At 40.4% G+C, this 23,550-nt stretch overlaps 4 protein-coding genes and 1 non-coding gene across 12 annotated transcripts; 3 read left to right on the top strand and 2 right to left on the bottom strand.

Annotated features, from left to right (window-relative positions):
* The first annotated feature begins 2,005 nt into the window (after positions 1–2,005).
* On the top strand, positions 2,006–14,135 carry LOC124314045 (matrix metalloproteinase-2-like). 3 transcript variants are annotated; one of them, XM_046779034.1, is made up of 13 exons: positions 2,006–2,327; positions 2,540–2,911; positions 7,825–7,926; positions 8,539–8,648; positions 8,936–9,064; positions 11,920–12,069; positions 12,167–12,215; positions 12,284–12,371; positions 12,446–12,610; positions 12,679–12,923; positions 12,998–13,302; positions 13,368–13,471; positions 13,543–14,135. In XM_046779034.1, the coding sequence occupies exons 2-13, from the start codon at positions 2,729–2,731 to the stop codon at positions 13,824–13,826; spliced, it is 1,914 nt and encodes a 637-aa protein (XP_046634990.1). In that variant the 5' UTR covers positions 2,006–2,327; positions 2,540–2,728; the 3' UTR covers positions 13,827–14,135. The 3 variants fall into 3 exon arrangements, with proteins under 3 accessions (XP_046634990.1, XP_046634991.1, XP_046634992.1); XM_046779035.1 differs by having other exon boundaries at positions 2,006–2,479; XM_046779036.1 differs by lacking the exon at positions 8,539–8,648.
* Positions 6,848–6,919, bottom strand: Trnaw-cca. The gene has a single exon. It is a non-coding gene; the product is annotated as a tRNA-Trp (tRNA).
* Positions 14,136–14,676: 541 nt separating the features above from the next.
* On the top strand, positions 14,677–17,753 carry LOC124314029 (rho GTPase-activating protein 19-like). 2 transcript variants are annotated; one of them, XM_046778992.1, is made up of 10 exons: positions 14,677–14,795; positions 14,849–14,962; positions 15,022–15,173; positions 15,249–15,470; positions 15,532–15,722; positions 15,780–15,982; positions 16,052–16,277; positions 16,540–16,662; positions 16,738–17,530; positions 17,596–17,753. In XM_046778992.1, exons 1-10 carry the CDS (start codon positions 14,770–14,772, stop codon positions 17,610–17,612), a joined length of 2,067 nt encoding a protein of 688 aa, XP_046634948.1. In that variant the 5' UTR covers positions 14,677–14,769; the 3' UTR covers positions 17,613–17,753. The 2 variants fall into 2 exon arrangements, with proteins under 2 accessions (XP_046634948.1, XP_046634945.1); XM_046778989.1 differs by having other exon boundaries at positions 16,738–17,697.
* Positions 17,754–18,840: 1,087 nt separating this feature from the next.
* On the top strand, positions 18,841–19,880 carry LOC124314261. The gene is made up of 2 exons (XM_046779422.1): positions 18,841–18,971; positions 19,082–19,880. The coding sequence occupies exons 1-2, from the start codon at positions 18,851–18,853 to the stop codon at positions 19,519–19,521; spliced, it is 561 nt and encodes a 186-aa protein (XP_046635378.1). The 5' UTR covers positions 18,841–18,850; the 3' UTR covers positions 19,522–19,880.
* On the bottom strand, positions 19,771–23,443 carry LOC124314030 (peroxisomal acyl-coenzyme A oxidase 3-like). Of its 5 annotated transcripts, none has more exons than XM_046778996.1 (13): positions 23,309–23,443; positions 22,709–22,864; positions 22,486–22,644; positions 22,276–22,422; positions 22,044–22,191; positions 21,797–21,971; positions 21,622–21,737; positions 21,345–21,511; positions 21,252–21,275; positions 21,073–21,171; positions 20,888–21,008; positions 20,590–20,829; positions 19,771–20,531 (listed from the first exon to the last, which is right to left on the bottom strand). In XM_046778996.1, exons 2-13 carry the CDS (start codon positions 22,838–22,840, stop codon positions 19,987–19,989), a joined length of 2,073 nt encoding a protein of 690 aa, XP_046634952.1. In that variant the 5' UTR covers positions 22,841–22,864; positions 23,309–23,443; the 3' UTR covers positions 19,771–19,986. The 5 variants fall into 5 exon arrangements, with proteins under 5 accessions (XP_046634952.1, XP_046634951.1, XP_046634953.1 ...); XM_046778995.1 differs by lacking the exon at positions 23,309–23,443 and adding an exon at positions 22,947–23,138; XM_046778997.1 differs by lacking the exon at positions 23,309–23,443 and adding an exon at positions 22,961–23,138 and having other exon boundaries at positions 22,709–22,870.
* Between the last annotated feature and the right edge of the window lie 107 nt (positions 23,444–23,550).

Here is a 23,550-nt window from a genome sequence, read left to right as displayed (position 1 = left end):
CTTCTGCAGGAAAGTATTTGGAAAATGAGGTGTTGGGCAGGTAAAAACTGCAGCTGTCTGGCAGAAATAAGGAAGAACTAGTTCTTTTCTTATTTTGACCAGTTTGTGCAATGTTGACCAGCTCAAATTCCCCTTATCTAATTTTTCTTTTTTTTTTTTTTTTGAGAACCGCTTTATATTCGCCCTGAACTTCAAAAAACATGTAGAGTGTGAAATGATTCGGCTGCCTGGTGTTACACGAAGAAGCTCTTGAAAAAAAACCGCACGAACCAAAATTTAATATTTTCATTTAATCCAGAAATAGGAGACTAGTGGGGAAAGAAAAAAGGAGTTGTTAATATGTGAAGTTGGGGTGGGCGATTAGGTGAATAATCGACTCCCGGGACTGGAAGAACTTGTCGGGCGCCGTTATTGGAGACACCCCCCTAACCGCTGATTGAATTACATGTGTTCTGCTCACTTACCAGTCAAATACCTCTTCCTCACCCTTCAACTCTCGGATTTCATTGGCTTTCTGTCGCGACGTTTTCCCCCCTTGGACTCCGGTTTTATTTGAATAACTCAAATGTTATACAAGTTCCATTGTTTGAATGTGTATTCCAACCACGCCAGCCCCTTAGACATTGATGAATGATCGTCCATTTAGCAGCGGATAAACACAACTTCTCTCCTATCTCCACTAGAAATACTAGACACCCTCTTACTTTGATTATTTATTCATCTTTTCTTACTGGTGGTGAGTTTTTTAGAGAATTATAATGATTTCTCCTTTTTTTTGCCGAGTGGGCAAGTTCCTTCGCTCTCTAATTGGGAATGTCGGATTGAGGTTTTCCAGTCCCATCACAAAAGATCCACGTGGCTTCCGGCTTTTGAAATAACAGAAATAGCCAGAAACTGTTTGCCGGAGATCGAATCCTTAAAGGAGAGTTTCCTGGAAACGCGTAGGGGTATTTTTTTGTTTATCTTATCTTATTTTGTTTTGAAGGGTGGGGGTGGTAGGGAGTCTGCTCAAGTTTCATTTTGTTTATGAAAAAAAAAAATATTTTTCAAGGAGGGAGAGTGAGTCCAAAACTCTTAAGTGTGTGTGTGTTATTTCCTGGGCGACGAAGAACACACCCTCTTTCGACGTGGTGGCCGGGCGGTTGCCCTATTAAAGTTCCATTTCGTGATTATAACTAATTCAACCGGAATCGCTAGGTTTTTGGGAAAGTAGAAATTCTTCCTTGCCTATCGGTGAAGGTGATTCTCGATTTTGATCTAATTGGATAGACAAGTTTTGCACCAGATGAGTATTTGAGTCACGTTCTTCTCGGGAACGAAAACGAAGTTTGGACAGACAAAGAGATCATATAATCAATCTACGTCATTCCATAAAGTCGTTCTTTTGTGTCAAGTTCTTTTTCTCTTGATGACGTTACCATGGTTACGGGCGTGTAAACATCAAACAAAGCCATTGTCGAGATATCTTATACGTACTACTTTTTCTCTTTGGGCTGTCAACCATCCATCGTCTGATATTCTCCCCCTTTCTTCTTTCTTATTTTTCCGAAATACCCTAAGGTCGTTACAAATGGAGCTCGGGTCAACCGTCAAAGAGAGGAGAGGGTCGAAACAGCTCAAAAAGAGGGCGTCTCTCAGAGCTTGTAACACCGGCGTCTGCCAGAGTATCGATCCTTCCTAGTCGCAAAGGCGCTCCTTCAAACGACAAAAGAAATCTCGTATTTTTATCAGAGATCCCATCTGAATGCGACTTTGTTCTTTGTTGACTTCGCTGACTCCGGAATGGATGGTTATCTTCTTCTCGCAATATTTTGAAAAGTTGTTGGTCTACAAGGGGAATTCGATATCTGATCCCGACAAAAGTGATTTGTGGTTTCAGGACTAACGCGACAAACTTGTTATTGAGTAGCCTCGGGATTCACGAAGTTTTAAAAGTTTCGGTGTTTTTTTTTTTTTTGTATTTATTTATTAGAACAACATCTGGATGTGGACTTGGATTGACGCGGGGTTTACACGAGGGGGGGGGATGTTGTTCGGTTCAGTTCTACCGGCTCGGCCCAGTTGGATCGCAAGTGCCGATGGGAGCAGCAGCGTTGCCGTCGCCCGACGCTGTGTGGCTTGACATCGCGACGTCCTTCAACAACAAACAATAACAATCAGACGAAACACACACACACATTGGGCCGTTGAACTGTTTTTACTGCTGGAAATCCGGCTCTTCTTTTCCTCGTGTGTGATCGTATGTGTCTCTCTTTCTCTCTCTATGTGAATGTTTATGTGTATTCAAGTGCTTCGAATTCTAAGTCTGTCTCTCAACCTAAACACGAGTAAGTTTCCCATTTTCCTTAATTCCTTCACGATTATCAGATTTTTGGGTTTGATTGGCATTTCCTCACATGCCTTTGTGGAGAGAAAGAGAGGAGGTAGCGGTTGAATGATGCCGGAAGGATTTCATCAACTCTTAAGACGATCATTTGTGGTTGATATTTTGTTGTTTTCGATTTTTTTACTTCAACTCTTCTTTCTTTTACACATCCAGGGTTTTGAAACATCCGCAGCGTTGGAAGTTTTGTCGGTAAATTTCAATGCATCCGTCCCGGAAGTGTTCTCGCAGGATGGCGAAATTTCAAAAGTGATTGTTTCCCTCCCAAATAAAGGAAACGAAGGATAGACCCATAAAACATTGAAGGTTGTTTTTTCCCAGACGAAGGGGAAAAAAAAAAAGAGGATGAAACGGCCGAGTAGTTTCAATGGTCTGCTGGTGATGGCCAGTCTAATCATGGCGCAGATGGGTGTTTCGGTTGAATCCCATCCGCTACAGAGGCGGCTCGATCATTGGGCTTCAACAATGACGGAATCGGAGGATCACGCTCGTCCCAGTCGAAGCACGCGCGACATCAACGACAACTTGGTGAGAAACTTAATCTTGGAAACATTTCGCACTGTATTTTCTCGACGATTTCCCATCTGGTTCCCTCCCCACACATTGGCAGATGTGCGAATCGTTCAAGACTTGCGGTGGGCCATCTGTTTGCGCTGGCGTTGGTTTTCATTAGTTGAATGGGATCATTTCGTTACGGGTGAACTACTTGATGAAGAGGTAGAGATGATTAGCAATCAGCTTGTTTTCGGTTGATTAAGAACCAGGCGACCCCTATAGGGGAGAAAGGAGAACCTTGACCAATTGCCGTGTCTGGTTTTTCGGCAACGCGTGACTCATAGGAACGTTGCGACCACACGCATTAGAAGAAATAGAAAAATACGTCGACCACTTGAACAGAAAAATACGTGAGACAGGCAACGTCACAGGATTATACCTGGCGCCAGCATATGTAAATTGTTTCCTTTTTTTTCGAATTTGTACCTGGGGCCAAAATCCCCCCAATGTGTTGTTTTAACGGCCATCTCGTTGGGACCCCATTGGTAGACTGTCATTGGTATATGTAAATTTCGTTTTTCTTCTGAAGAAGAGAAGAATGCTTGATAGTATTTAAATTCATTTGAGAAGCTGAAGTGGTGAGGAGCTTCTTCGCATCTCATATGTTACTATATGGCTGGAACAGTTATTTATGACGTGCCACGTTCTGGATACCCTTCTTATTATCCCGATCATTTTTCCTTCGTGGTCTCGTGTCATGGGGCTCACACTGTCGGGAGGGGTTTATTTTTTCTTTCCGAAGAGAAATGATTTAAATGCCAGAGAGTGAAAGAAGCGATCAAGGGAAAAAAAGAGAGAGAGAGAGAGAGTCTCTATACATCTAAAAGAATTGCGGACAATGGAATTTTTGGAGGCCACAACCACTTTCACGTGGGAAAACGTTACTTTTTTTTATTTTTGTATTCTTATTTTAGTCAATCGATGACGTCATTAGAAATCCTTGAAAGGAGGCGGGGGGAAACACAATTGTTACTCTCTACCGAATTGATTTGCCCTACACGAGTATCGAATTCAAGCATAGGGGGCTTCGGGATCGTGTTGAAATTATCGTGACAACTAATTGTTGTTTTTTAATACAAGAGAGACAGTCTAGCCACACTCGGGGTGTGTGATCCCGTCTGCCAAGTTGTATAATCACGCTGTGATCGATATTATGCAACTCAATCGGCTCCCAACTCCCGCACGTTCAAAAGAACTTGATTGCTCTAAACTTGGCGGTGGGTGCGGTTCCAGTTCCATTTGGGTAATTTGAAAAAAAAGAAAAAAAGGCATCGTGAATAAAACTTGACAGGTTTTCCGGGTCGTTAACTCATACGTACAAACCCATCATTCATTCCATATTTGAATTAGTCGCATGGTCGACTTTTTTCCCCTTTCGCTAGGTCAACAAAGCAAACGTTATTTTTCCCAATTAGGCTTTGACATAGGGTTGCCGCAAAACGTCAGTGCTGCAGCATTAGATGCAAAACAACGCCGAATAAGCGAGTGGAAAAATAGCCAAAAAATTACGACCATGTAAGCTAGCGTAGGGATTTGCGTGCTGGCGCCGTGGTAGAGTAAATGAGTCACCCGAGTTCGGTATCGACCGCCGTCGGTAGCTACTGACGTCGATCCTCCTTTACAGACGCAAACATAGTTGCCGCACCCTCGTCGTGAGGAACCCGTAAAACTCTTTCGGAGGAAAAGTCGATAAAGTCTGAATAATTTGTCAATGGACGAGAGAGAAAAGGGCCTTGAACGTGTCTGGATTGAAATAATGTTTTGTAAAAGAAAGAAAATGTGAACGTGTCATTTCCGGCTGTTTTTTAAAAAAAGTTAAATCATAAAAAGACAACCCCGACAAACAGCAATGGGGGTAATACGTTTAACGGCTGTTTTCCGGAGGCTTTTGCCTCGTAGTACATTATCTCTCTTATCATGGGAATTTTCACATCCCGCATAGACACACACAAGTTGTAACCGAACAAAAGAGAGAGAAAAAACACAGACATGCACACTAAAAAAACGATGTAACAATAGAAGTATTTATAGAGAGGGTTGTCTCAACCCCTCGCCGCTGCAACTATATAGCCTACACACACACATTTAAATGTCGGCCATTTTGAGGAGGCCAGAGTTAAAAATGGTAAAAGGGGGTGCGGTTGTGTCCGTGTTTTTTTTTCCCCGACACCCAAAACCCGAGTCTCTCTCACTGGGTGTGTATTTTAGGCATCAAGAACTTTCATTTAGTGCTTCGGTTGATGTATTTAGGCCGGCTAGGGACTCGACTGCAATCGTCGATGACCGGGAAAAGAAGAAATCATGAAACAACTCCGGGCAACCGCGCGCGCGAGCGGGAATCCTCCTAGAGAAAACGATCTATTCAACGCTTGTTGTTATTTTCTTTGGCAAAAGTGTTGCGCTCGTGCTCTGCTCGACTAGACGCGTATTTTTTGGCAGCCGTTCAGAAGGAGATGTAACTTCAGTCATCTGTTTAGTTGTCCCGGCAACACACGACAGCGGACGTCATCAGCCATTCCTTTTTTTCTTTTTATTTTTCTAGTTATTATTTTGGGATTTTTCCGAGTACATTTTCGACACGCTAGATTGCCCGTGAAGGTGGTCTGGTCCGGTCTCCGTTAGTTGGGAAAGACGAGACGGGAAAGCTTCATTATTAAGTCCTAGAGAGATGGATATAAAAGAGCGGGGCGTATATACTACACGCTCCAAGGTAACAACAAATCCTCCGCCCGTCCTCTGCTAAACCACCATCCGTTCTGTTGACGATGAATTTAATGCGGTAATGATGGTGACGCTGTGTGTCTTTTATTTTTTTCCTCTCACGGAACACATTCCCTCGAGCTTATTCAATATAGCTGGAGAGTCTTGTGGATATGTAGCGCACCATCATCGTGAACGAATGACGAACGGCTGTTTGAACAACTGCCACAGACGACCAGATGTCTGTCTCGTCGCACACGCGTGGACCCCGCCCACACACCGTTCTGCTCATCGATTCTTCTATCACTCGATAGAGAATGAACTTTGCTCCTATCTCTTTCTTACTTGATGCTGGCGATTATTTTAACGAGATAGATTGTGGCTGTGGCGTATAGTACTTGAAGGCTCAGCTACTACTTCCAGTCTAAGAAAAAGAATTCCAGTATTTTTGTTTCTCTTTTGAAAAAGAATGCCGACCCAAAGATAGTTTAGGTCATAACTGAAAAAACGAAGCTGCTAGACGGTGTGGGTGGATGCGATTTTGCGCAAGTGAATGGAGTCACAAGTCGAGAATCCGGATTTTGGGCTATTCTTGTCGGGAAGGTCCATAGTAGACGGCCAAATTGGGAAACAGCCGGGAACGGCTGTCACAATTTCCAACAATCGTAATGGATTCCAGGCGAATATGGGACAGCAAACAGACGTATATCCTATATTTTTTTTTTCCCCAGAAGAATCTTGTTGAATGTTGGCTAAGAATTTAATTAACTTGGTTCGGCCCGTCAAAGACTCGACCACTAAAATGTCCCTTTCTATGGCTAATGACAGTAATGAGGCTAAATATGAGAAAGGTTGGCCAACTGTATATGGCCTGCACCCATTCTTGTTCTCGATAAATTTATGTTCACTAAGATAACATGTAATATCGAGGATACGGTTGAAGAGCATTGACTTGTGGTTGGCGGCTATGCTCAATGTTTCCGCTATCAAATTAAGTTTTTTTCATTCGGGAACTTTCCGCTTTTTGGGTTCTTAAAGCCGCCTTGCGGCCACGAGTTGATGTTTTCGTATGACCGACAGACGGATCAAAACTCTAAAAATTGTTCTCTCAATCGTAGAACATCTGCTTTGTTTTGATTTTGGATCAACTTAAAGTAAAGGTGGAAAAACAAAATTCATTTCACATTTATTTTGTTAATAAAAGAGGAATGACCACGACGTGATTCGAACACGCAACCTTCTGATCTGGAGTCAGACGCGCTACCGTTGCGCCACGCAATCCTTACTTTCAAAGTTTGAACTGTCAATAAGAATAAAAATTTAGCTTCATCATCTCAGAACTTGTTTACTTCTTTTAAATGTGTTTGTTTCAATTGAGAAATCTTGAAAGTAGCTGTGTGGGAACAGCTTTATGACCAGCTGTCAATTCAATGATGAAGCAATGTGGTCGAAGAGTGAACAGACATCATGCAGACTTCATCTAAAAATATTATTTTAGCAGGGCATAACCCTTTCTGTTGCTTTTGAAAAAGGCGTTTTATTTTTATCTTTGAAAATTCATTCCGTTCTTCAGAGAAATGTGAAAGTTTCTATAATTGGATGAAATGGCCGTTCCAGCGCTAGCTTTTACTTAAACAGCAGGTGTTCATTAACATACATATCCCCCCTTTTGTGTGGATTCCTTCGTAACAATATACAGGTCCTTTGTGTGGTTTTATTCAAAGAACTTTTATTTTTGAAAAAGGTTAAAATAACGAGTTTTGTTTACGTTTTCAACACTATAAATGGAATGTATTCTTTTCTGGGAGGTGTCATGTTGGAGGCTTGGCCCGGAAACATATATAGCGTGGCACATTAAACAGACAATTTTCTATATGGACGTTTAAGTTGTCTCTTCCATTTAATTCCAGTTGATGGCTTTTTTTTTACATCGCAACCTTATTCGGATGAAATGTGTAATACCAAAATATGCGCACAAGTATCGCTCTGACAGGTTTATGCTTGACAATCTTTCAGTTGAAGTTATGTCGATGTCTACAGAAGTTTGCGAATTCCAACGAAAGACGGAGTAACAATTTAAAATAGCTACCGAAACTAGCAAAAAAAATGTCTAAAGTTATGGACTGTGTGTGATAACCGGTGATAACTCTTTGTATTTTTGTTTTATTTTATTTCTCCTACAACAGTTGATGTTTCTGATGACTTTCGGGTATTTGCCGCAGTCGGATCTGGAAACTGGGAATTTACGAACGGAGCATCAGGTCCGTGATGCCATCAAAACCTTACAGGTAAATAACACAACCAAACGCAGAGGGTGATCCACTCTTTTTCTTTCTAAACAAAATGTATTCAAAGAAAAGAAAAAGAATTGCATTTTGTTCATCTTTTTTTAAAAAGCAAATTATCATAAATCGGCGTGATGCCTGTGTGTTTACCGAACCGGCTCTCCTGTTGATGGGATTGTCGTTTATTTCTAAATGGGAAAGATGAACATTTCGAATTTAAATAAAAAAAATATTCTAAAGCTGTTAACACGCTCATCCATCAGAGAAAATCGATGTCAAGCTGTTCGGTCTTGCATCTCAAAAGCTGGGCATCTTTTATGCCGTCGTTCGAAGAGGGAGAAGAAGAAAAAATAAATAAACAGGAATGCTCGATACTTGGTCTACCGGCCGTGTGTGTTTGTTAATCTCTACGTCGATTTACGTAGTCACAAGTCAACGAGCGTCTGATTTTCTTGTCAGCTTCCTTGATGGGAGAGGGAAAAACATAGTTAGAGAAATGCAAGTGGATGGTTGCATTCGTCCCCAATTATGTTTATTTCTTTCGGTCGGTTGTCGGGAGATAAGAGCATCCTATGCATGAAATTAATATCGATGCTGTATATATGTATGATCCAGGCCTTTGCCCATATTCCCGTTACGGGAATAGTCGACGAGGCGACACGTGAGCTGATGAAAAAACCGCGCTGTGGACTGCCTGACATCAATTCAGACTCTTATCGGGCAAAGTATGGCTAACAATTTTTCATTCGTCCAAAATGTGTGTGTGTTTTTATCATTCTTTTCTGCGTGACTGCGATCACGCGGATCTAATTTCGTATTTTATCCCCCTCTCGACACTTTAAATACGTCGTGTTGAAATCGGCCGCTAGATGGCGGGCGCGAAAGCCCCACGTGCTTTTGGCTTATTGAGATTTTCATTTCGGGCATGGCGAGTCGTGTTTCGTTCTCGTCTGAAAGTTACCAGCAACCATCATTTCTAAAAAGTGTAACTTGATTCTCTTTTTGTCTGAAGACGGTCATTGAGCAGCCATGAGGAATCGGAGCCGAGACATAGGCTGCGACATCAGGCTTCGAGGACTACACGAAATAAACGCTATACTGTCCAAGGTCAGCGCTGGCACTACACCAATTTGACATGGAGGTGAGAGACACCATTTTATTTTCCCTCTATTTTTCTATGTTGACAAGAGGAAAAAAATAGTTACCCTCTTTCGAAAAGCCGCCATCTTTTACAATGACCGTTCTTTCTTTTTTGGCAGCCCCCTTTTGTTAATTCTTTTTCAAGGGTTGTTATAACCACTGCTGCTGCATGGGGTTATGTGTTGTGGAAAAATCAGCCCTCGAAGACTCACTTAAAGTTTAATGGGTTTTTCTGTCGACCTTGACGACTAGAAATGGCGGTCATGAAAGAAATCATTTTCGGAAAATATGAAGCAAATAGATTTTGGGGGGTGTCGCGCCGCCATTTTTACAGCTGGTCGTTATCGGTTTTGTAGCCTTCCAAGTTAAAACAAGTTGTTTCTTGATTGACTTTTTCAAAATGGCTAACGATACGAGTTGATTTGAGCGTAAATTTTGTAATTTTCCTAGCCTTCTACTTCTCTGTAGTGTTAAGATTTACAACTGACGTGACCTCGTTTCCTTTGGTCCGACATTTCTTGTTCCCACACGGTCTTTTCATCACCCTCGAGTCTTGTGTTAAAAGTTGGAAACCACGTCACATTTCTTCTACCCCCTCTTCAGGATCTTCGAGTTTCGAAGGTCTCTCCTCTTGTGAGGAGTAAGGTCGTTGGCCCCCCCCTCTTTTCGCCCATTTGCCCTACGTACCATATTTATGCTGGATGGCTTGAAGAAATCAGATCCAATTAGAACTAATGTTGCCATTACCGATAAGATTTACCACATGTTGAAGATGGAAATGTGTGACATGGTTCCAGATGTCACTGCTTGACCTGTCAGTCAACACGTGAGGAATGTCTTTTGTTAAGAGGGTTGGTAAAAGGGGGGGGGGGTTGAGAAGGGGGGCGGGAGACGCAACAGCTAGCGTCCCCATTGGTCGAACAAAAAGAAACAGGCAGAGAGAAGTAAAGCGCAATTCTTCCATTCTTCTTCTTTCCCCCGTCAGTTGCGAAGTGGTCGGCCCCTGGGACAGACGCAGTTCTCCCAAACTTCAACAAGTTGAAAAGAAAAACAAACTTGGAAAAAAAACAAAAACTTTTATCATTTTTATTTTAAATTTTGTCCGATGGGTTCGTATTATTTGATGTAGCAGTTTTTCACTTTCGGCGACTTTCCTCGTTCAATTTGGTTGTGGTGTAGTTTTCCAAACAAATATGACCAATTTCGGTCACTTTCTGTTTTCGTCACAACCTCCTTGAGTGAGTGAAGTAGCGAAAGATAATTCATCTGCCGTAATCTCGATTTTGTTTTATTTGTTAAAAAAGTGAATTTTGTTGTAGTGTTTTGTTGTCGTTGAGAGAAATGAACGCGCTGTCATGCGATATTCGGGTCCAAGGTCTCTTGCGGCTGCATAGCATTATGTCCTCTCTTTTATTTTTGTATTTTTCGTCTATTGTATTTTCTGACGTGGAAATGAATACGTAAAAGAAGCGCGCAAACAAAGAATTGAAAAGAAGAAGATGGCGTCTTGTATAGGGGTGATATTTCACTCCGGCGTCGTAATACCATTTTCTGGCTTCGTATTATGTAAAAAACAATTTTTGTAAGGTTTAATAAACGGAGGATCAAACAAGGTCTTGGCTAAAATGTGACCAACGGAAGTAATAATAATAACGTGCGGGGGGGGGGGAGACCAACCGACAGTTGGAGGGGGCTAACTTTTACAATTCTTGTGTTGACCCATTTTTGACCATAGACAGGGAGAAGAGGGGGGCTCGTTTACCCCAGGTCGTTGAACCTTATTTCAGGCCCCTTTTTTTATTATTATACATCCCCCCAACTGAAAACAGATCCCCCCCCCTCGTTCCTCGCAAAACATCTGCGTTTTCTTGTAAGAAAATAAGTCTTGAATTTAGACGGTTGTTGAACCTTTTCAGGCATTGATGTAATACGAAAGATGGAGGGGAGGCCTATAGAGAAACCATAAAAAAAATAAGACCCGCATTCCATTAGGTCACTGGATACTTTATGTCGAGATTCTAATAACGCGTATGTGGCTATGCGATGTGAAACCAGATCTTAGATAAAACTTAAATTCCAAATCTTTTGAAATGATGGATCAAACTGAAACAAAAAAACAAACAAACAAGCCGAGTCAAAGAATTTCACCACTATCAATTGTATCGAATTCACTCGGCAAAATTTGTTGGGATTAGTTGTTGTTTTTCTCGATTCCTTTTATATTATTACAGAATATTCTGGAAAACACACGGGTTATATAACAATGCTCACAGATGAACCTCTTTGTGCTGTTGTACAATACCCATTCAGGCTGCAAAGACGAGAATGTTCGTCTCATTGTTTTCGATGTTTAAGGAGTGAAATTAAATTTCCCGCTTGATGTTAAAACTCATCTGTGATTGGTTAGCAGTTCTTGGCGCCACCCTGTTGTATCCGGAGCTCGTTATCGCAGTTCTGCTTTTTAGACCATTGTACACACTTAAGAAAGGAAACGTATGAAGAGAGAGATGTGCCGAACGGAAGTGGGCGTATCCCCAACGAGGATATTGTCAGACACGCCCATATCAAGAGAGTAGCCACAAATTAACCATCTGCTACTAATTTCTAGTCGTGACAATTTTTTGGTTATTTTGCAATGAGGCCAGAATTTCCAGCCGTCCGTCACAAAGCCATCTGGAACACGTCCGCCTGTTAGTTTTTATTTTATTTTTTCGTACGATGAACGAGACGTTTATGGAAATGTTTCGAGACTCGAACTTTACTTTATTTGAAATAGTAAAAAGGATATAAATAATCTAAAAGTTTCAAATAGAAGAGGTTTTTTTTCAAAATTGTTGGTATTCATTTTTATGATAGCTTGCGGAAAGGAGCCAAGTCCAGGGACATGGACAGTGGACAGATCCGCTACCAGGTGCACCGGGCACTCAACCTGTGGCAAGAGGCTTCCCGGCTCACCTTTACCGAAGTTAACCATGAAGATGCAGACATCCGCGTCTCGTTTCATTCGTAAGTATCCAGTTTCTTAATTATCTATGATTATGAACCAGCCTAGTAAGTAAGGAAACCTTATTATTCTTATTATTTTTTAAACAATCAAATATAGGGGTTTCCACAACGACGGATATCCGTTCGATGGCAAAGGAACGCTGCTGGTTCGTATAAGATATTCTCTGCTCAACACAATGTAATACGATTTAAAATTTCAACGCTTTTACATTAGGCGCACGCATTTTTTCCGGGGACAGGGATCGGTGGTGATGCCCATTTTGATGATGAAGAACCTTGGGTTCCAGACGAAGCCACTCAAAGTCAGTAGAACTATCTGTACATTTAATCTTGTTTCACAACTCTATACAAATCAGTTGTTTTGCAATTGATTCAGATTCGGAATTGAGCTTCTTTGCCGTTGCGGCTCACGAATTTGGGCATTCGCTAGGACTTTCCCATTCGTCCGTTCAAGGGGCCATTATGTTCCCATATTACCAATCCGTCGATGGAAGTTTTTTGCTGCATTCGGACGACATTACCGGAATCCAAGCCATTTACGGTATTTTGTTTTGGGGAAATTTGGAAAAACGATATGTTGGTATTATTGGAATTTTCCGGTTTTAACAGGCAGTCGAAATGAAGGTCGGGTTACCAATCCGGCTTTGAGACCGTCTACGACAACAACTCCCAGTCCAAGGATAACAGGCAAGCCCGAAATTCCTACCAAACCCACTCAACCGACCAAAAAACCCGTCCATCCTCCCAAACCCCATCCTCGTCCTCCTCATGGAGGCCGAAAACCCAGCACATGCGATACCACTTACGACGCCATCTCCATCATTCGCCGTGAACTCTTTATTTTTAAAGATAGGGTAAATTTCTTGGTCTGTTCTTATTATGACATTAAACGTTTTTACTAATTTAAGAATTGACTGGCCAATTACAGTATTTCTGGAGAATCGGACCCACTGGATTGGAGGCAAATTATCCCGTGGAAATTGAACGTTTTTGGAGCAAGTTGCCAGTCAATCTCACTCACATTGACGCCATCTATGAAAAACCGTCTGGTCAGAGAGAAATGGTCATTTTCATCGGGAAACAGTACTGGATCTATCCGAATAATGAACAAGGACTTGGACCCTATCCGTTAACAAATTTGGGTTTACCAACCGATCTGGAGAAATTGGACGGAGCCTTAGTTTGGGGACATAATGGAAAAACATACTTTTTCAGCGGGTCAATGTATTGGAGGTCAGTAGTAATCACCGCTAATTGATAATATCAAATTCACAAGTATATAACACTATTACATACAGGTTTGACGAAGAGACGGGTAAGGTGGAGCTGGACTATCCTCGGGATATGTCCATGTGGAAAGGAGTACCGTATAATATCGACGCAGTATTCCAGCACACCAATGGTAAACGTTAAATTTGCCTATACAATTTTCTGCCTTGCATAATTAGAACATGTATCAATTTTTGCTTTTAGGGAAAACATATTTTTTCAAAGGCAAAGTGTTCTGGGAGTTTAATGACAGGCGGATGCGGGTAGTCAACCCTATTCCGTCTTTATCGGCCCCATATTGGCTGAGCTGTCCGACCGGTATGCAAACTTTAGAGGAGGACATGAACGCAGGACCGGGCGAGGGCCGTTACCAAGTAGTCGATATTATTGCTTCTTCAAAATCAATTTCTGCGAGCCCTGCTGCTGGGCTTCAGTGGTGCTTATTCTCTTGCCTCTTGCTCGGGTGGTTCATTCATGATTCATGGTAAAACATAATAAAAAGGTTTTAAGTTTTCAAACGTCTGAAATTTTCATCTGTGATAATAGACTGCTTGAAAATCAGAACCATCTTTTTGAGTAAACATGTCATTGTCCACTGTTTATTTGCACGTGTACGTTAATAGCTAATTCTTATTTATTTTTCCTTTTGTTTTTTTAAATTAAATTAACCTTTTTATTATCAAAAAAATAAATTGTCTTTTCTTATTGAATAACTACATAAGAACGCCACTCTGCTTGAATGTACTGTAAAACTACGTCACCTTTTACTGGAAAATATAAAAGGGGACTAATTTAAATTATGACATCACAAATAGAAGTTTCGTTGTAGGTTGTTGAACTGCTGTAGTACCGCCACCAGTCAAGACGACTCCTGAATCCTGATACTACTATGATCTATGATACTACTTCTCTAAATGAAGATACACCTGCTTCTGCCTGTCAGATTTCTCTAGTAAAGCGTGATACGTCGGTCAAGTTGATTGCATCAGGCTTCAATTTCTCACATAGTTGTTCGACATTTGCAGATCAGCAATTTAACACTCGTATATTATAAGTACATTAAGTACTTTGGTCGCTGAAATTGCCGAGCGGAAGAGGAAGGAGAGCCTCAATCTTCCGTTGAATCCGTTCTCATAAGAAATTTTAAAAAATACATTTTGAAATTTGAACTTGTTACTACAAAAATATTAATTAATTTTTACTTTTGCTTTATGGGCAATAGAATAGAGTAATCATAGTCTTTTCACAACTCGAGTGGGCACAAAATTTTTTTGTTTATTTAGATTATGGCTTATCTGGGTTGCAATTTGTTCGGCTTGACAACGCCGCATTTCGAGAATTCAAACTTTTATGTCAACGAGAATTTTGACAACGGTAGGAAAGGTGTGCAAACGGCCTTAACTTCTTACCTTAAAGTGCAGTTAACAAACAATGTTTGAGTTTCATCCAAGTTGGAGGTAAAAGTAAATTGCGACAATAGTTTTTTCTTCTTATCAATTGAGAAATTTAGAAAAATGGATTCCGATGAAGCCGTAGTGAAAAAGTTGAGAAATGATTTTCCGGATCAGTTTACCTCTCTTGTAAAGATGCATCTTTCGTTTTGTTTGGACCAGTCTACCGACGAGTAAGATTTAGTACTCTTATTTATTTATTTACATTTAATAAAAATGAATGATTCCTCAGAGTGGATTGTTTGACTCCAAGTAAGACATCGGACAAGAAGTCTGTCACAAGCAACAAAAAGACACGCATTCCAAAGCAGACATGCAACAGTGAAGGAATTAAATATGCTTCACAGATCAACCAACTTATAGATTATTTATCAAAACCTTCAAGTACAAATCTGACTTTAAAATTTTCTTATGGATTTGTTTTGCTTATTCGTCACCGTGGATTGTTACCTTTTACAGGTTTAGTTCAAGAAGGCCTGTTTCGAAGAAATGGAAAAGTCAAGCAACAACAAGAACTCATGAACCTTGTAAAGGAGAAACAAGTTTCTGAAATTACAGCACTGCTAGAATCAAATGAATACTCTGTGCATGAAGTTGCTACTGTATTGAAAAATTTGTTAGCTGAAATGCCAGAGCCATTGTTGATAGAAAGTTATTATCCTCTTCATTGCTGCCTTGCTAGTATGACGATTTTATTCTATTTCTCCGTTAAAAAAATTTGCTTGACATTTCTTACTTTCAGAATTGAATCATCAAGAAAGACAGATTAAAGGCTGTCAATTGCTTGTCCTTCTTTTGCCAAACGAGAATGCTGAAATTCTTCGTCGACTTCTAAACATGTTGCATGAGGTTTCTTTACATAAAGAAACAAACAAAATGAATGCGATGAATCTCGGTATCGTACTTGCCCCACACATCTTATGCCCGCGAAAAGTATGTTAATCGCTCAACTTATCACATAATCTTTAACATAATAAAAACTTGTTTTAGATGTCGGCAGAAGATTTGACAACAAATGCATCATCATTGGCTCACATAGTTTCGTTTATGATCGAAACCACCAAGGTGTTATTTGATTTGCCCCCTGAATTTGTATCTGACGTTCGTCTCCATTTTAAACGTGACAACGAAGAAGATTCTTCAAGTACATCATCCACTCCACCCGTCAAAACCACCATTACCTTCGTAGACAGGTTTTATTTTTTTTAAATTTCTTCCTCGTTAATTTCATAAAATATCTCGAATCGTACATTATTCTTTAGGGAAATGACTGCCAAAGTTGTTGCAGAGGTAGGACTCGATCCAACCGAAGCAGCCTTAGCTGAATTGTACGCATATGTTCAATCGCAACCAGAATCTGAGGTCAAGAAAAAGTGGGTCCATAAGTTCAACAAAGAAAACGGTTGTGGTACACCTAAGGTGATATTGAATTCCAGCATCAGTGACGCCTGTGCCAAGAATTGCAAGAATTTGTCACAGTCTATACGAGTAAGTTACATCATAAAATTGTTTCGTTAGAGTTGATTATCGGTTGTAGATGCTCCAAGCTTTCTTATCTCTATGTGGAAAGTGCGGGCGGGTCCGGGCTCTTAACAAGAAAGAGGGAGAGATAAAAAAAACTTAAAATATGGAACCGCATTTTCGCTAATTTACTATTAGCATACGAGATACGACAATAAATCAATTCTTTTTTCTCTCTCTCTCTCTCTCTCTCTCTCTCTCTCTCTCTCTCTCTTTTCCCTTTTCATAGAAACACCTCTTCAACGGAACTGGGGTGACTCCGAAAAGAAGGCGCTCAAAATCCTCCAGCCGTGCTCATGCGCTTTGTTACTCCGGAGAAACTTCGCCACCTCTTCCGGATTCTTTAGTTTCGGTAATGTTGATGGGATCGAACTGTACATAAAGCCTATTGGACTAAACCTTATTGTAATTATTTTTGTTTGTTTAGAGTGATGAGTGTAAATCACCTAGCATAAAGTCTGGTCGACTTCATCACGTCAGCAGTCGCCGGAGCTTGCTTGAATCAACTCCCACATCATCGGATTACATTCGACATCCGGCCTTTACCAAACCCCCTAGGAACGTCGCTTCAAACCCGTTGTCAGCTTTACATTCAGATTTGACCAAAGAGAGCAATATTCATCAAGACCAGGTTATTTCTCCATTGACGCAATCGGCTCAGCGTTTCCCTTTTTACGTTAGGGATTCCATCATGACTCCGCGTTGCCGAAAGCCGGTCTTCACCTTCTCTCCAATTGATGAGCCCGCCGACGATCTAGTACCCAATTCGGATTCCCTTCAATTAGCCAACATGAATAACCTAATTCACCCACCGCCATCCGTCCATGAAACCAATAAAGCGGCCGAAGAACCATCATGTTCGTCATCGTCATCATCATCATCTGATAAAGAGAATTCGGATGTAGAGGAGGATTCTGACATTAGTCTGACAGTTGATTCGGAATCGTCTATCCTATCAGGATGTGCCCTTATCCAGGAAAGCACAGGACCCTTGACATCTCCATTTAAGAAGTATCTAATGAATCGAGAAATACAGGTCTTTGACGAATCTGGGCAAGAACAGGAAGTGCAGGAAGAAATATCAACAACTGATCCGTCTCTCTCGAGCTCCAATCAAGCAATCTCCGAGTCTCTCCTTGAATTCTTGGATGGAAACGGACAAGAAACTGACAGTTATCCTTATTCTTCTCCGTCTCGACCGTCTCCACCCCTGACTAAGAGTATTTTATTTGAAACATCTCTCTGAAGAACAAACTTCATTATTTTTTTAAATTTTCCTATTTAGATACACCCGAATATTAAATTCTTCATATGCCTGTCCTTTTATTGAAATATCAACAATTAACAGTGTCTGATTAACCAGAAGAAGTGATTGATTACTTTTTAACCAGAAAATGATTGTTTCAAATAGAAAATGTTGAACTTTTACAATTATGTTTTTTTCTGTTTGCACTTTTATTTGCTAAAAATCTAGCTTTCAATATTTAGAACTATACGCAGAACAAAGCTCACTTGCTAGTCACGAGGAACATTACGTAAAACTGGCAATGCGGTGGTGCAGAGGTTGGGTGAGAACGGGACGTGTTTTGGTATTCAATTGGTAGTTCATTTTGATATTGGTTTGTTGTAGACCCATCCCCAGTACCGTCAACCTGCAAAAGGAAAGTAGCTACAGTCAGCATGCCCTTCACACTAGAAGGTTACGGAGATCATTACGTAAAACTTGTCATGCGACAGCGGAGCGGTTGGGCGAGAACGACACGTGTTACCTCATTATCAAGCAGGTAGGCTACAATACCGCAAGGCTTAAGAGGTGAGGGTGAGAAAAAAATTGTATGAAAGAACAGATAAAAGGCGATAGAAATCAGTTGGGTGAGTATCTCCGACACGGCAACAACTGCTGTGCACTATCTGTCACCAGCTACTGCCTTCTTCATCATATTGCTAGTTTCCAATCATTGGTAAATGTTCTGTTATTTGTATGGACTATGGAGTTTGTTTTAATGTTACTTTTGACAACTTGTTATCATATGCCAGTTATTATTGAATTTTAATGTTTAAATTGAATAATTGTCTAGTTAACTATGGTGTCGTGCTGCTGTTGCTGTGTGTTGTATCGCTGATGGCTGGGTCGACTTGGTGTACCGATGTCTCCTGGGTATGGCATATACCAAACCTCAACGCCATCGCCTTACTATACAAGCATAAACAACAACAGGTCAACAGGTTACTACACCACCAAGGCTCCAGAGTATTACCACACAACTTGTGATGCCCTGAGCTACTACACCAAAACCTGAAGTATAACTCTGCCCCGAGCTGCATCACCAAAGAGCCGGAGTACTACACCGAGGTTCCCAAGTACTACACCACTAAGGCACCGGAATACTTCTCGACTACGTATGCTGCCCCTGCCTACTACACCGAGGGTCCTAATTACTACAATACCCAAGTACTACACTACAACCTACACTGCCCCGAGCTACTACACCGACGTCCCGAAGTATTACTCTGCGTTAAAGGAGTCGTCTAAAAAAAAGATGTCGTATAAAAGGAGAAATAAAGTTGGTAGAAATCCGTCAAGTGAAGACACGGCAATAACTGCAGCGCACTATTTGTCACCAACCGCTTCTTCATCGTATTACCAGTTAGCAATCATGGGTAAATATTCTATTTTCGACATTGAGTTTTGTATCAATTCTACTCTTTTCTATTTGTTTATAAGCCAGTTTTATATTGAATATTAATTTTGTAATTTGTTAATTGTTTAGTTAACTATAGTGTCGTGCTGCTGTTGGGTGTTGCGAGCAAAAGTGTATCGTTAATGCCTGGGTTGACTACTGGTATACCGATGTCTCCTGGGTATGGCGGATACCAAACCGCAACGCCTACTCTGCAACAACTTACACAACGACAAGTTACTACACCACTAAGGCACCGGAGTGTTACACCACAACTTACGCTGCCCCGAACTATTACAACGACGCCCCGAAGTATTACTTTGCCCCGAGTTGCAACACCACTGAGCCACCAGAGTACGACGCGACTATGTGTGCTACCCCATCCTACTATACCGATGCTGCTAAGTACTACTCTGTTCTCAACTACTTACTACACCGATGCGCATAAGTACTGCTCTGTTCCCAGCTACTACACCGATGCTCCAGCTTATTACTCACCAAAACGGTCGAATACTACACTGAAGCGCTAAACTACTACTCTGCCTCGATCTACACAACCACAACCGGCCAAGTATTACGCAGCCCCGACTTACTACATTGAAGCTAAGTTTCTTCGTACTACGTTGAACCGAACCAAACGTTTTCCGATTCCGCTGGCTCGGGAAAATTGTGGTGATGCAAAGTAACAGATTCTCTGTCAGGACGATATTGGATGACGTTACGTAACAAAAGGTTCACATCTGGACAAATATTAAAATAAGAACTGTCTCTTTTGAGTATTTATGTAATTAGCCACCTTTTATTTCCACAAGCACGATAATACTAATTATTATCAATATATTTTTGTATTAACCAACTTTTTCCCAAAATATAAATGTCTTTTCCTTCATTTGAATAACTACATAGAGCGCTACCCTTCTTAAGTAATTGAATGTACGCTCTCTCTATACCGTAAAATATAGAAGGGGATTTGATAAATTTAATGAACAACTACTTCACAAATGAGAAGTCTTTTTCGGAGGAAGTAAAACCTGCTGCCACCAGTCAGGACGGCTTTTCATACTAGAGGCCATATGCTCCTCTAAGTGACGATATACCTGACCGTCGGAATGTCCTAATGCAGAGTTGAGGGCGAAGTCTGACGGGGCTACTGCGTCAATCAAGGCGATTGCATCAGGCTTCAATTTCTCACATAGTTGTTCGATGGCTGTTTGCAGGGCAGCACTTGTGTTAGACTGAAAGTATCCGCCCTGAGTAAGGGCTGATAAATGTTTCATCAAATTGGTTGCACCAAATAAGGCAGTTAACGATTTGAGAACAGCCCGCAATTGTTCAGGGATGTTTGGATCGTTTAAAAGTCTCATCATTCTCATCAAGAACAATGTTTCGCCGTAGGCGATGCTCAATGGACGATAGTGATAGGCTTGTGCTTGATTTTTGGCAGTAAAGGCATCCATCTTCTGATCCATCAACTGTTGCATTCTATTCGCCGTCGAACGAAGAAGATGACACACAGCAAACTGGTAGGCATCCAACAAAGCTAAATAGATTATAGAAGCGTTACGTTTAAATTTGATTTGAAAAATTCATAATATTACCTTGGGGTTCGAACCATTGATGTGGAGCATCTAGTTTACATTTGGATTTAAGAATAGACTCAGCGGAATCCAGGTAAATGGCGGAACCAAGTGGGGTGTAAGGAGCGACGCTTTGGCGACGTTGGACAAGTGACCAAAGGTTCAGAAGCCAATTTGCTGACTGCTGAAGCAAAACATTATTGTCACCCTCATAGGTACAATTTGCATCGTTGTCCTCTCGCACGCTTCCCAAACCACTAACTATTTAAAATCTATTTTCAATACAAATTTGCATATCTATGTTAAATTGATCCATCACCTGCCAGATATCCATGACCTCCACAGGCTTCTCGGCACTCTTGAACTCCTTGCTGCGCCAGCCAAGAAGAAAGAGGTTTTGCAAAAGATGAAATGGCGTGAACTTCTGCACCAACCGAGGCCTTGACAAGGAAATAATATTAGCCAATTATTAAATGTTTGCTAGTTAAGTTACGTGTTATTTACCAATCGATCAGGATCTTCTTTGTTCATCATAGCCATTTGCATGTCGATAAAGTCTTTACGGAAAGTCCGAGTAAAATTAATCAGGACGTAGGCAGCTCCCTATTTGAAAAATGGGGAATTCATCAAATTTGCAAGAATACCATTATAATAATGACAAAAAAAATCCAAACAACACTTACCAAATAAGGAAACAGACGCCATTGCTAAGAATAAAAAAATATATCATGTTAACAAATTGTTTTCGATGTTAAAATAATTTTATACAATATAACCTGTAACTGATATTCTAATACAGGCAATTCTACGTTACTATCTTCCGGTCCGAATTGGCGTCGTACGGCAGAGTAGCGGATACCCACTGTAATAGCTTTGATAAGGTTGGCTGTCGCCATACTTGCAATGCCAACACGTCCAGCCGATAACGTTCCAAGTGAAGCTCCTTTTTTAATATTTAAAAATACAAAAACAAACAAAATGACGAAATCAGTTTAAGTAGTTCATGAAGACACTTTGGACTTTCAGTATTGACGAATAACCCAGTTAACCCACCGAGACGCTTCTTCTTATCTTTGAAGGGCGACACGTACAAACCCGATTCGCTCACGTCTCCCGTCCGGTTAAGTAACGCAGCGCGTGGCACACGGAATTGATCAAATAACATCACCCTTTCAATCAAAATGGAATTTGAAAAATTAATGAAACAAACAAATGAATTCTTTGTTACCCATTGTCAACACCATTTAAACCAAGTTTTTCACCCATGTCACCGATGCTCACTCCAGGAAGGTTTTCGAATGTCTTTATGTCACGAATTTGGATGAAAAAGGCGTGTAACCCGTGGTTTTCGCCATCAGGTGTGTATAGCGTAGCAAAGACAACGGCATGGGTTGCTGTTTCGCCTACATATATATAGGAAAATTTTAAGCTATGCGCAACATTTTTAGGCTAAATTCACGGAGAAAAAAATTTACCCAAGTTTCCAGCCCAACATTTAGCTGCCTGGAAATCAGGTGTGTGAAAAACAAATTCTTGAGTTTTGACATCAAATTTTGCAGTAGTTCTCATTGCTTTGGTGTTGGTACCATGGCCTATTTCTGTCAGACAAAAACAAGCTCCAATCTAAATATGAGCATTAAAATATTAATTGTGTTTATTCAAAATCATGATTTCTCTCTTTTCAATCCAAGAATTAAAACTGGTTACCTCTCTTCTCATTAATCTCTGTATTTCCTTAAAGTGTCTTTCGGTACCCATTCCATATAACGCTGAAATCACAAAGTTGTAGAGCAGTTGAAGTTTTACTATGGAACTCCAGTCAAGCTGTCCAATGGCCATAACAACAGAATCCAACTTTTAAAAAACACAAATAGATTTAGAAAAGAATACCAACACAATAGAATTTAAAGTTCAAACCATTTCAGGTTTCTGCAACAAATTTTTTGCTGGCATGAAATTATACTCAGCAAGTTTTTGAGCACGCTGCAAAGTGAGAAGACGGTTCTCTTTTAGAGTAGGCTTGGTAGCACAATGAGCAAATGCAGGATCTTTTTCGAGAGTAGACCATATTTTGTGCTGTTACGTAAATTTTAGTTGAAATTTTAAATAAAATTGCTGATATTATTTTGTTTGTCTATACCTTCAAAATTAAGGCATCCTTGCCTTGGATCAACAAACACATATCCTTCCAATTAAAAGAAGCATTTTTTCTGTACTCAGAGAGGGGGCCAGGAGGAAAATCTTTAAGAATGTCTTGTAATTCTGGATCCATTTTATAATTTTCTACAGGACAGCACTGTATTAAGACAAAAGATCAATGCTTTAACTGAAAGTGACTGTGCATATTACAAATACATCCAATAGGTATACACTTTTACATTTTATCAAAATCACCAGATATGAAAGAATCACTTGATATCAATCAACCAAATAGATAGCTACGTAGTAAGCGTAAACATTACAGCAGACGACACTCTGATTTTTGCTTGTTTTGGTTGTTTTGATAGTTAAACCATCGTGGTTAAACTTGTCCAAAAAACGTCGTTACCGCATTGTAAAATAAAATTCTAACAAATTTTTTATTCGTGAGTTGTTTTGGTTCTTCTACTGTGAATATCCCCTGAAATAAAATTGCTTTAACTTGTATTTTTCAATTACTTCAGTCAAAATTCAAAATTATTTGCAAGAAATTAAGTGCATTCGAAAAACTAAATACATAAAATGTTCGTTGGTTACTTACTTTATTTGTTAATTCTTTGAAGCAGTCGAAAAAACTACAGAGTTAAACTGAACGAAGAATGTTTTTCAAATCCATAAGAAACATACGAGTCCAAAATTCCAAACTCCAAAGATTTGATTTTGATTTGACGGACGGCACTCGGCAGACGGCTTTTGACGCGACGTTGCCGCAACGGTACTAAAAAGTTTTGTTTTGTTCAGCCGGTACGCCATCTGGTTTTGAATTCTAACTATTGGCGTTTG

The sequence above is a fragment of the Daphnia pulicaria genome, chromosome 10 (genome assembly GCF_021234035.1).
Source record: "Daphnia pulicaria isolate SC F1-1A chromosome 10, SC_F0-13Bv2, whole genome shotgun sequence".
Classification (NCBI taxonomy): Eukaryota; Metazoa; Arthropoda; class Branchiopoda; order Diplostraca; family Daphniidae; genus Daphnia; species Daphnia pulicaria.
Note: the sequence above shows the minus strand (reverse complement) of the source record. Positions and strands in the feature narration are given on the sequence as shown.

Coding starts and splice junctions, on each gene's coding strand:
- LOC124314045 (XM_046779034.1), top strand. CDS start 2,729: ATGAAACGGCCGAGTAGTTTCAATGGTCTGCTGGTGATGGCCAGTCTA. Junction 2,912..7,824: donor GCGACATCAACGACAACTTG/GTGAGAAACTTA, acceptor CTCCTACAACAG/TTGATGTTTCTGATGACTTT. Junction 9,065..11,919: donor TACACCAATTTGACATGGAG/GTGAGAGACACC, acceptor TTTTTATGATAG/CTTGCGGAAAGGAGCCAAGT.
- LOC124314029 (XM_046778989.1), top strand. CDS start 14,770: ATGTTTGAGTTTCATCCAAGTTGGAG. Junction 15,471..15,531: donor TCTTCATTGCTGCCTTGCTA/GTATGACGATTT, acceptor TCTTACTTTCAG/AATTGAATCATCAAGAAAGA. Junction 15,983..16,051: donor ACCATTACCTTCGTAGACAG/GTTTTATTTTTT, acceptor ATTATTCTTTAG/GGAAATGACTGCCAAAGTTG.
- LOC124314261 (XM_046779422.1), top strand. CDS start 18,851: ATGTCGTATAAAAGGAGAAATAAAGTTGGTAGAAATCCGTCAAGTGAA. Junction 18,972..19,081: donor TTACCAGTTAGCAATCATGG/GTAAATATTCTA, acceptor TTAATTGTTTAG/TTAACTATAGTGTCGTGCTG.
- LOC124314030 (XM_046778996.1), bottom strand. CDS start 22,840: ATGGATCCAGAATTACAAGACATTCTTAAAGATTTTCCTCCTGGCCCC. Junction 22,423..22,485: donor TGTTGCAGAAACCTGAAATG/GTTTGAACTTTA, acceptor GTTTTTTAAAAG/TTGGATTCTGTTGTTATGGC. Junction 22,192..22,275: donor AGAGATTAATGAGAAGAGAG/GTAACCAGTTTT, acceptor GCTCATATTTAG/ATTGGAGCTTGTTTTTGTCT.